General features: G+C 41.6%; 2 protein-coding genes across 2 annotated transcripts; one reads left to right on the forward strand and one right to left on the reverse strand.

Moving 5' to 3' along the window:
• The first annotated feature begins 4,542 nt into the window (after nucleotides 1-4,542).
• Nucleotides 4,543-6,233, forward strand: LOC135712031 (pachytene checkpoint protein 2 homolog). The gene is made up of 3 exons (XM_065234994.1): nucleotides 4,543-4,664; nucleotides 4,730-5,128; nucleotides 5,192-6,233. The coding sequence occupies exons 1-3, from the start codon at nucleotides 4,621-4,623 to the stop codon at nucleotides 6,039-6,041; spliced, it is 1,293 nt and encodes a 430-aa protein (XP_065091066.1). The 5' UTR covers nucleotides 4,543-4,620; the 3' UTR covers nucleotides 6,042-6,233.
• Nucleotides 6,234-8,048: 1,815 nt separating this feature from the next.
• LOC135712023 (heat shock protein 70 A2-like) lies at nucleotides 8,049-10,114 on the reverse strand. Its single transcript, XM_065234986.1, has one exon. The coding sequence runs from the start codon at nucleotides 10,090-10,092 to the stop codon at nucleotides 8,167-8,169; it is 1,926 nt and encodes a 641-aa protein (XP_065091058.1). The 5' UTR covers nucleotides 10,093-10,114; the 3' UTR covers nucleotides 8,049-8,166.
• Between the last annotated feature and the right edge of the window lie 2,132 nt (nucleotides 10,115-12,246).

Genomic DNA, 12,246 nt, shown 5'->3' on the forward strand with positions numbered 1-12,246 from the left:
ATGCAAGTAGATGCGACAAATGAAAGAAGATTGTTCGAAGATTGATTCGCTAGTGCGAGATTTGTTGACCATCTAAACTTGAGATTTAGATGTGTCGCCCCCCTCGGTATTTATGACACCATGAATGTTTTGGTTTGAAATCGCAAGCATAAATCGGATTGAGGATGACGCGGGAAGTGGCGGGTGTGCAAAATTTTGGAGTTTTGTGTTCATAGGATAATAAAAGTCCTGTGTTTTAGGGTTTTATAATGCCCTCAAAGGTAGACCAGAAGCCTGGCCTTTTGTGATGAGAAAAACAACGGTCTATCAGCTGCCGAAACCGGTGGGGAACATTGTTGGCGACTGACTATAGAGGATGATGAATATGACACCTATAGCACAGAGAACAGACATGGAGGCTCGAACAAAATTTCTCTAAAAACTTGTGTAAAGATTCCTATTCGACTTAAGCGCCACTAACGGCGACTTCCCCACTTAAAAACCCTCTTTGACAACATGATGGCGCTGGCGTTGCACAAATTACACTAGACACTAAGCGCTAGTAGCGCCAAGTGGCAATTTTCAACAGTTTCTGATCGAGCTTCAACGTCTGTTCTCTGTGTTTTAGTTTAGTCACTCTTCTCCACACCGGTCGCTGCTATCGCGGTTATCAATTTACTCGCCGTAGTCCGTACCGGTAGTGAGCATTTTGACGTTTCTACGAATAGCAACCTTTCTCCCGCGCTGCTATTGCGCTGCTAAATTTGGTAACGCGCTTCTCACCGAGAAGCCGACTGCTATTTTAGTTACTCGTATGGCAACCCCGATACGGTAGCTGCGCTATGATGAGGGCTGCTAAAATGAGTTTAGCAGCGTACCGTTACGGTTGCTCTAATGGGGTCTGTTTAAGTGCTCTTGAGCTCACTCTAGAATTTACATTTCGTATTTAGATCTATCAGTGAACTGCTGGTCTGAGTTCCTCTGGTATATTCAACTAAAGGATGTTCTTGAACATACAGTCAAACAGCACGTAATGTTGTGAACAACTTCAATGACAGTTGTCCAGTAGTGCTCCCATTTTATTTGCAACAATCCCATGCCTACGAGATTGTGCCAATGGATGTGCCCAAGTTGTGCCGAATCTAATTTCGGCATAATGTGCTGAGTGACTTACCCCTTGGTATAATCCCATTTTGAGAAATTATTCTGCCACACACAATATTTAAATTTATTTTTTCGTCGACACGAAGAAACACCCAGAAACACCTTCCGACACCCAACAACACGTATGAAACACAAAAAGCACAGACACAAGGTGGTACACAAAGCACAGACACAAGTTGTTGAATATTACATCCAAACTGGTGCAACCAGGTCAATCCATCGGTTGTGTAATATAACGTTGTACCAACAATCAATACGAAACTAATGATTTTAAATTGGCTCACTACTTGACTAGCCTATTGGTCCCAAGCAAATCGATTAACGTACCCCATTCTAGTCGAAATTCTACTACTACACAATGTTTGTTTTGATTATGAAAGTTTGACAGATAAAATGAGGGGTTAGTGGTTTTTCCTATTTTTCGAGGGGTGAATCGATTAGCTTGGGACCGAAGATAGTACCAGAGCTGAGCCAAAAAGTTGAGCTCGTTTCTTCGGGACCTTCTAGTCTTAGAGTTACCTCTATGGTTGTACCATAGAGGTAACTCTAAGACCACTGGGTCCCGAAGAAAATCATTATTATTTTTGGCTCACTCAGTACCAGAACAACGGTCCCAAGCAGTCCCAAGCTATTTCACTCACCCCTGCATGTTCTGCATGAATCCACACACCCCTGATGTTATCTGTCAAACTTTCATAGCGAATCAAAACAAACATAGTGTAGTAATAGAATTTCAACTAGAATAGGGTACGTTAATCGTTTGCTTGGGACCAATAGGCTACTAAAGTGGTGAGCCAATTTAAAATCGTTAGTTTCGTATTGATTGTTGGTTGTACCAACAATCAATACGAAACTAACGATTTTAAATTGGCTCACTACTTGACTAGCCTATTGGTCCCAAGCAAACGATTAACGTACCCTATTCTAGTTGAAATTCTAGTACTACGCAATGTTTGTTTTGATTCGCTATGAAAGTTTGACAGATAAAATGAGGGGTTATTGGTTTTTCCTATGTTTCGAGGGGTGAATCGATTAGCTTGGGACCGAAGGGAGTACCAGAGCTGAGCCAAAAAGTTGAGCAGTTTTCTTCGGGACCTACTAGTCTTAGAGTTACCTCTATGGTTGTACCATGCAGGTAACTCTAAGACTAGAAGGTCCCGAAATAACGTGTTCAACTTTTTGGCTCAGCTCTGGTACTCTCTTCGGTCCTAAGCTAATCGATTCACCCCTTGAAACATAGGAAAAACCAATAATCCCTCATTTTATCTGTCAAACTTTCATAGAGAATCAAAACAAACATAGAGTAGTACTAGAATTTCGACTAGAATGAGGTACGTTAATCGTTTGCTTGGGACCAATAGGCTAGTCAAGTAGTGAGCCAATTTAAAATCGTTAGTTTCGTATTGATTGTTGGTTGTACGATGTACATCGATTTTGTGAACAAAATTACATCCATTGATGTAATCTAGGGGAAGTACAACTTGATCTGAAGTAATATTTGGTGTAAAAATTGCTCAAATTGGTACACACAAAAAACAAAAATTGGATCAATAAATATAATGCATTTTTAAATTGAAAGTTTCCAAAAATCCGTAGTTTCAACTACGAAAACATTTAACACTATGTGTTTCTCTCATTTAACTGGATTGAAAGTGTTTCTCTCACTTTCGACTTGTAATTCTAAAAGTAAAATTTTTCAAAAGAAAAGTTGTTCAACTTTCCAAAATATGTCTTCATAGCACGTTTTCACTGGCAGCACTGAGCCTTCATTTGCTGCCTTTTTCGGAAGGCAAAACTACATTGCGAAGTTAGCCGTCTACTGCAGAAAGTTGGGTCAAAAAACAAAAAAAGTAAGTTAAAATCTGTTGGAATCATTGTTGTTTCCCGAATTTGTTTATTATGAAAATTATTTTCCTAACAGAACTCCCATCCAACGGACTGCTTTCCCGAAGTAGGACATTTGTGGAAATAGATTTCGACCATCCTGGAGGATTTGGAAACGCAGCGACTATCGTTCAAAGAGGTAAGTAGCAGTAATATTTATTTGCAAGTTTATTGGTTGGTGCAACTGAATGTTATTTTAGAAAACTGCGATCTGCATTGCAAACCACCTGTGTTAACGTTCCGGTAAAGCTGATGGAATGAACTCGCTGTATCAGCCGAAACAATGGATCTAATGTGGCTGTTCCACTGGGGAAAATGAGCAAGTTAACAAGAACCTCCATCCTTGGAAAGGTTTTGGGAATGCATCATGAAGGCTCCGTTTCTCAAAGTGTCGTCATCTTAAAACTCGGCAGCAATCTATGGTGATTGCATAAAATATTTGTTTTTAATTGTTAATTGAATTGGTAAATATACATTATTATTGAAAATGATAAAAAAAATATGAGTTTGGATACTTTCTCTTCAGTCATGAGAACTATTTGTTTGAAAATAACTCTAATTTGATGTTAAAATTGTATATTCTTACTTTGAAACCAGCATCTTTTGGTGTGCAACAATTCATACGTCAGTTTAAAAACCTTGGTTATTATTTTGACAGTTCTACAATTTGATTTTAATTTTGCAACTTTTAAAATTAACAAGAAGGGAAACATTTGATTTGAAAGGTAACACATTTTTATATTGAAAGCTCAAGACTTTCTACCAAAAAGAACCAATGCAAACTTTTAATTCTACCAATGGTTTTTTCAATTCTATTAACGATTATTTTTTGTGTGTAGTTATTATAATTTTTAGCTAAAGCTGTCAAGCGAAAACCTTCAAAGTTAAAAATATAACAGTGTAACTTTAACGCATACACTCAATGACATTTTACTGCAGCTTTTTGTTTGTCATCATTTTTGCTAAAATTTTCGTTTTGGGCGTATACGAAACGAAAATCAATTATTTTATTCATGCGTTTCACTTATACATTTTTGCCAAAAAATCAGCCTTATACATCCCATAAGACAAACCACATAGGTCCTATAAGAATGGATAAAAGGTATGTGTGACCGCTTATACATTTCATTTGGCACATGGTTTTCATTAACTTTTTGCAAGGCGTCTGCTTATTAGTTGACTTATACATTTTATGAATAATCAGCAACAGAAATTTGCCAAAAGGCATAAGGAGATTTCTATCCGTGTACTTTGGTTCGCATGTAAAGGGCCTTTAAAAGTTTGTTTACAAATGCTTTTGTGCCGTTATCAAATGTTATGCCTGATATATTTATTTATCTGCGTGTAGAAATCCACTTTTTGCCAAATTGAGCCGGATTTAACTCAATTTTGAGTAATCTCATCGTCCGTGATATGTGGTATAATGGTTTGCGTCTGAGATTTGACAATTCTTGAAAATTTAAAGTTACACCGACGACACCAACTCATATTTTTGATTCTTGCCGCGAGGTCTGCAACCGCCATAAGTTGTTCTGAATATCTATTTATTGTGTTCCTCTTTCAATGTGGTTTTTCAAGTAAAAACTCCGTAAAATGAATAGTCTAATGATTAACGTTGAAATTGCGTGCTCTAAAGGGTATGCCCTCCGCATTCCCATCGTTGTAAACGTGCAATAATTCTCGTCCCCATCCGCATTTCTAGTTTCAACCAGAAGTCTTCCAACTCGGATCTGTTGAATGCGATTCACCTGTACCTGAGAGAAAATGTCACCCTGCCGAGGGATCACGTCTTTCGGGTGGACTACGCCAACGTAGAAAGCATCATGGTGTGTAATGAGATCTTAGAACAAACCCCACGCACGGATCTGCAGCTACACATCTATCTGCTGAATGAAGAAGCCTGCGAAGGGGAAACTATCCAGCAGGATGGCGACGAAGTTCAGATTGCCAACCATTGGTTACTTCCGGCGAGGGATTTCCACGGCCAGTGGGAAAGTTTGATCTACGACGATCATCTGAAGTACGACCTGTTAAGTTACATGCAAACGACGATGCTCTTTGCCAGGAAGAATGTTAACGTTAATCTGATTTCCTGTAATAGGTAGGTGTTTTTCTTACTTTCCAGAAATTGGAGCTGGTGTTTGAGATTGATTGTTTATTTCAGATTAATCTTGCTGCACGGCCCTCCAGGAACGGGAAAGACTAGCCTATGCAAAGCTCTGGCACAGAAACTGGCCATTCGGATGAGAGAGCACTACACCCACGCACATCTGGTCGAAATCAACAGCCACAGCCTGTTCTCGAAGTGGTTCTCGGAGAGCGGAAAGCTGGTGCAAAAAGTGTTCGATCAGATTCACGAACTGTGCCAGGATAAGTCGTCGCTGGTGTGCGTCCTAGTGGATGAAGTAGAATCGATTGCATTCGCGCGGGATTCGATCTCCAACAACGAACCGAGTGATAGTATTCGGGTGGTTAACGCCGTCCTTACGCAGCTGGATCGAATCCGCAAGTACTCGAATGTGTTTGTTCTGGCCACTTCGAACCTAACCGCGAGCATTGACATGGCATTCCTGGATCGGGCGGATATCGTGCAGTACATTGGGAATCCGAACCAGCAGGCCATCTACGAGATTTACCGAACGGCACTGGAACATTTGCAACACGTTGGCATCGTAACCGATGTGGACGACATTCCTACGCTGGCCGAAGCTGACGACAAGGTGGTGGGTAACAATTTGAAGATGCTAGCGAATCTGAGCGTCGGGATGAGCGGCAGAAGTCTGCGGAAGGTGCCCTTCTTGGCTCACGGCTTGTTTGTGAAGGAGGACCAGACGACGTTGCTCAAGTTCCTGGGTGCCATGCGGAGTACGGTTCGAAAGATGAAAAGCGATAAGATTAGGCTTGAGAGGAAGGCCGCGGTCTGCGATGGTGGGGTGTGTTCAGAAGACTCCGGTAACTTCGGGGGAAGTGAGGTTAACGGAGGATCGATCGAGGATCAGGGAGTGTCGTTGTGAGGTGTGAGTATGATCGGGATTTCGTAAAATTTTAAAACCTTTGTTCGCTTGTCTAGCAAATAATTACGTATGTTTGCCTCGTTTATTTAAGGAAGATCTCTCATTAGACTGTAACACTACATATTTATCTAGGTCAACAAAATGAGCACTATATCTGTGAATAACATTGGAACATTTGTTTAGAAATCTTCATATTCGTCCCAAAGCCCAGATGTGTTTTCTTTGTGTTCGCTGCCAACGATTATTAGAAAACTAGTACCAGAAAATGTTTCTAATTTCGGGAATTGGGTTGGCGATTGTCTACGGCCCATTTTGTTTTCTTAACTTAAGGGGGTATTCCCAATCTTTTGCCTTTTTTCGGCCTGTTTTTCAATTAATTTTTTTCAAGGAAAATGAATAGTAATGCGCCTAACTCTTTGGGATTCTTGTTTATTGAACATTAAAGTTTACAAATAAATTTTTTTCGACATAAAAAAAGACATTATTGAAGTCACAAAATGGCGGCAAACAGACCCCTGTTCGCCGCAAACGCCTGGACGGGCGAAGACTTTTCTCTGGAACGGCTTCATCTGAAACAGATTTCGTGATGAAATTAATAATCTGCATAAGATTCTCTGGAGCTTCTCCCGTTGGCAGCAAAAAATCTTGCAAATTAACAAAATGGCGGCCATATGAAAAAACAGGCGATTTTTAGCCCGCTTTTTTGCAGCTTTAAGGTGCTTCAAACAATGTTAAATGTTAATATTTTTGGCTGAAAGTGGGAGAAGCTCCAAAGAATTTAATAAGGAACAAAATGCGCAAAGATTCAAGTCAATATCTCTTATAGTTTCTGAGAAAAATCTTCGCCCGATAAAAAAATGTGGTTTCGAGAAAAACGCGTTTAAAGTTTTGACTTTAGTTAAAACCATTTGGGGGTTCTTACCATTAGTCAGCTATGCCTGGACACCGAATTCGCTGATCGGAAAACGGCTTGGGGGGATGAAAGTATATAGTCTAAAGTACAAAAAAACGTGAAAAAAAAAAATTTGATTTTTTGAAAAAAAAGATCGGGAATACCCCCTTAATAACACCTGGCTAGGTATGCGGAGGGACGTGTGTCTAAAATTCCACAAAAAGCGTATATATACGTAAACGTAGCTTATGGACAGCCCTCGATAACGATATGGATATAGTGACCAGTGTTGAAGAGAGCCACAGCACGAAGTTGACTATGTACAAAACGGTAATTAGACCGGTAATCCTCTACAGCCTTAAGACATGGACTAAGGTAGTGGAGAACCAACGCTGCTGGGAGAACCACCCATCGTCCGCATCGGGCGCATACGAATCATCTGCTTCATTACTTCTAGATAGAGCTGTACTTAGGGCGTAACAGCTTTTGTAAACAATGACTTCGCTCGATGATTTCTAGGAATTCAATGCGCGCCCACGCAAACCAATATAACCACAGGGAAGGGGACGACTTCCCCTACCTGATGGTGATATTGATTTGCTTGGACGAGCCTTGAGTTTCTAGAAATCATCGAGAGAAGTCATTGTTTACAAAAACTGTTATGCCCTAATTCCAGCTCTATCTAGACTTTGCGTTTTCAGGAGCACGAATATCATCATCCAGTAGCCTGAAACTATTCCCGTTTTCGAGAGAATTGGATTCTCCATTCAAAACATTTATTTTGTGTGTCGAAAATCTATTTCGCTCAGAAACGGGGATAAGGACGAATAACTCAATGCTAGCTTCCCGGCTGCATTTTCATTTTCATACCAGTACCAGTAGTTGCCAACTGATGAACATTGAAAAGATGCCCAGAGAAAGTGGACAATTTCGGCCTCAAATAAATAAACGAACGACAATTAGTTGGTTTTGAGCAACTCAAAACATTTATTACTACTTTTTTTTCTTGGATTATTTAGAGGGTGATTTAAGCTTGAAACTTCATTCTTATCCGTACTAATTTCTACGACAATAATCTATTGATATCAGGTGATTACAATCTAAACGGCAACTTATCAAGGTATCGAATAAACAACTTGCTAACACTTAAGCATTCTACTGCACTCTAGCGAAAGAAAAAGCCTCTGAACTTATACTCTAGTTTGATTTTAGTTCACCTTAAAATCTACGCACTTAGTCAACTTCTTCAACGGTGGGACCAGCTCGGCCACCGAAGCCTCCCGCCTGTTGGCCACAATTTGTGGCTCCCGCCGATGCTGATGATCCTCCTCCGCCCTGATGCAATCGAGTCATGATCGGACTGCATACTCGGCTCAGCTCCTTCATCATGCGATCGAATTCGCCCTTCTCGGCGTGGGCATTTTCATCCAGCCAGCGGAGCGTTTCGTCACATTTGTCCTTCACTGTGTTCTTGTCCGAGTCGCTCAGCTTGTCGCCGGCCGATTCCAGTGACTGTCGCAACTGGAAGATGTAGCTTTCCAACTGGTTTCTGGCAGCGATGCACTCCCTTATCTTTTCGTCTTCCTCGTGGAATCTCTCCGCCTCCGCTAGCATTCGATCTATTTCCGCCTGACTCAATCGACCCTTGTCGTTCTTGATTGTGATGTTCTTCTCCTGTCCAGAACTCTTCTCCTTGGCCGTTACATTCAGAATACCGTTTGCGTCCAGATCGAATGTGACATCAATCTGAGGAACGCCTCTTGGAGCTGGCGGAATGCCTGATAGGTCGAATTGGCCGAGTCGGTTGTTGTCCTTGGTCATCGAACGTTCTCCTTCGAAGACTTGAATGGACACTCCTGGTTGGTTGTCTGCATAGGTAGTGAATATCTTAGTTTGCTTGCATGGAATTCGGCTGTTGCGTTCAACAAGGTTAGTCATCAAACCGCCAGCTGTTTCGATTCCAAGAGAAAGTGGAGCCACATCAACCAGCAGTACATCTTGAATCTTCTCGTTTTTGTCTCCACTGAGGATAGCAGCTTGAATGGCAGCACCATAAGCGACAGCTTCGTCTGGGTTAATGGACAGGTTCAAAGCTTTTCCTGAGAAGAAATTCTGGAGCAACGATTGAACCTTTGGAATACGAGTCGATCCACCGACGAGAACTATGTCATCGATTGATTTCTTGTCCATTTTGGCATCGGTGAGTGCTCTCTCAACTGGTTGCAGTGTTGAACGGAACAAATCCGAGCACAGTTCCTCGAATCGAGCTCGGGAAATTTTAGTATAGAAGTCGATTCCATCCACAAGAGCATCGATTTCAATGGTTGCTTCAGTGTTGGAAGACAGTGTTCGCTTTGCCCGTTCGCATGCCGTGCCCAGACGTCTCAAAGCACGGGGATTCGATGAGATGTCTTTCCTGTACTTGCGTTTGAACTCTTCCACGAAGTGTGACACCATACGATTGTCGAAATCTTCTCCTCCGAGATGAGTGTCACCAGCCGTAGATAGTACCTCAAACAGTGATCCCTCGTTGATTGTCAGAATGGAGACATCAAATGTTCCGCCTCCCAAATCGAAGATCAACACATGTCGCTCACCTTTGAGTTCCTTGTCCAGACCGTAAGCCAATGCAGCAGCCGTTGGTTCGTTGATAATTCTCATCACATTCAGCCCAGCAATGGCACCAGCATCCTTCGTGGCCTGACGCTGAGAATCGTTGAAATAGGCTGGAACTGTGACGACGGCATTCTTCATACTCTTTCCCAGGAAAGCCTCAGCCGTTTCCTTCATCTTTGTCAACACCATCGAGCTGATTTCTTCCGCGGAAAATCTCTTTCTCTCACCTTTGAACTCGACTTCGATTTTTGGTTTTCCTCCTTCATTGTACACCATGAACGGCCAGTGTTTGATATCGGCCTGAATCTTTGGATCGTCGAATTTGCGGCCAATCAACCGTTTGGCGTCGAAAACTGTGTTTCTCGGGTTCATTGCCACCTGGTTCTTGGCCGCCTCACCAATGAGCCGTTCCGTGTCCGAGAATGCCACATAGCTGGGGGTGGTTCGATTGCCCTGGTCGTTTGCTATGATTTCCACTTTACCATTTTGAAACACACCCACGCAGGAGTATGTCGTTCCCAAGTCAATACCGATTGCAGACATTTTCACTGCTTTATCAGAACTTAACACTTTTAATTTAAGCTTTTTTCACAGAAATTTTCACATGTGTGAATTTGAATTGGTTTTGCGTTTTATTTTTGCGCTTTGAAACGTATGCTTGCGCTATGCTCTCTTGTTTGACCTGTACTGACGAGAGGAGTTCATCGAGTCGTGCGTATAAGTGAAGGGGAAAATACGCAGTTTCTTTAAATTCGAGCACTTTCCGCGTGAATGTTCGGGAATCGGGAAGGTAAACAAAAACAACAACAACGTTGTTGGTCATATACTGGAAAATTCCGTACCGTCGAAGTACCCGTTAAAATGAGATTGCACGCACGTTTTCTTGTAGCTTTTATAACAGCATTCCCTACATAGATGCGGTGGGTGGTACCATCCACCCACCAATATTTCTCGGTTGTTCTTCATCCAATTAGGTTAGTTTTTTTTGTATTTGATTAGTGTTAACCATAAATTAGTTATCTACAGAAAATAAGCTCAATTGGTCTAAGGATAGCCGAGAAATGTCGGTGAGTGGACGGTAACACCCGAGACCGAGACGGCTAATACATAGGTGTAACAGTCGGAAGAAGTGTTAGTTTGTTTACTTAAATGAACCATGCCCATTTTATTATGGCATGTTTGCTATACGAAATGCGCCTCGTGTTTATTAGCGAAATGCACATCAAAGGTTGATTAATTGCGTAGGAAATCAGTTTGGCACGGCATTTGTGACCAGCATACACCTTCCGGTAGTATGAAACAGGTCAAAAACTGTTGAAATCCGCAGATAAAATTTTTGTTTTGAATTTCTGTATAGCAAAATAGTGAACTTTTCGTGAACATTAACGGCAAAGAACTCACCAACACTGGGAGACTGTGAGTTCCTGCCCACCTGTTCATTTTCCATCGTGAGCGGGGCCCTGTTTACTAAAAATGAACACATTGTGTTCACAATGTGTTCATTTTTAGTAAACAGGGCCCCGCTCACGATGGAAAATGAACAGGTGGGCAGGAACTCACAGTCTCCCAGTGTTGGTGAGTTCTTTGCCGTTAATGTTCACGAAAAGTTCACTATTTTGCTATACAGAAATTCAAAACAAAAATTTTATCTGCGGATTTGAACAGTTTTTGACCTGTTTCATACTACCGGAAGGTGTATGCTGGTCACAAATGCCGTGCCAAACTGATTTCCTACTCAATTAATCAATCTTTGATGTGAAATTCGCTAATAAACACGAGGCGCATTTCGTATAGCAAACATGCCATAACAAAATGGGCATGGTTCATTTAAGTAAACAAACTAACACTTCTTCCGACTGTTACACCTATGTATTAGCCGTCTCGGGTAACACCCACCGCAAAACGGAGGGGTTACTGTAACTATGATGTAATGAACGGAACGAATGCCCTTGTCGCATACATATTCATCGTCCAAATGGAGTGAGAAGAAGAGTGGAGTGAACCTTTTGATGTTGCTCACAGACTCGTGTAAAGTTGTGCGTGTTTTTATTCACTGCCCTTATTTTTGTTTTGATCTAAGCGGAAGAGGAGTCAACTGGCTTCTTTTTGTCTGTGACGTGTTCTTCTTTTCTCGCGGAAACGACCGTGCAAAAACTATTTCTTTATTGGCGTTGACGGCGACTCTGTAGCTCTTTACTCCTATGAGAAAATCCATAAGCAAACGTCAGACTGTGCGTGAAACATGGCGGACTTTGTACTATCCTTTCACTCCACCGAAAATTCCCATAAGAAACTGTCTATATTTGCTGAAAGTGCAAATTTTTCGACGGTGCCCTCAACGCCAATGGGCGACGCAGTCGACTGTCAAAAAGCAAGAAAATAGATTCCCTGTTGTAAAAATTCTCGCGTTTCTATACGTTCACCCAACCAATCAGACGCTGGTTTGCGTTTGACAGAAAATTTGTTAAAAGGCCCCCTATTGTCTCCTCTTCCTCTTAGGTTAGGATGGATATAGGAATATCACTAAAACAAAAATACAGGAAGGTTTCGGCAATGTTGTTATGATGAATGTTTTTTTCTGTCTTTAAAATGATATTGCGTTGGTTGATTCTGTAATCGAAATAGGAAAATAGGAAGTGTCGTGTCCGGGCCGTCCAGGCTGACCAGGCCTGCAGTCGGACTTCAGGCCAATTTTAC

The sequence above is a fragment of the Ochlerotatus camptorhynchus genome, unplaced genomic scaffold (genome assembly GCF_037179485.1).
Source record: "Ochlerotatus camptorhynchus isolate MF236.1 unplaced genomic scaffold, CSIRO-AGI_Acam_v1.1 ptg000455l, whole genome shotgun sequence".
In the NCBI taxonomy this organism is placed as follows: domain Eukaryota; kingdom Metazoa; phylum Arthropoda; class Insecta; order Diptera; family Culicidae; genus Ochlerotatus; species Ochlerotatus camptorhynchus.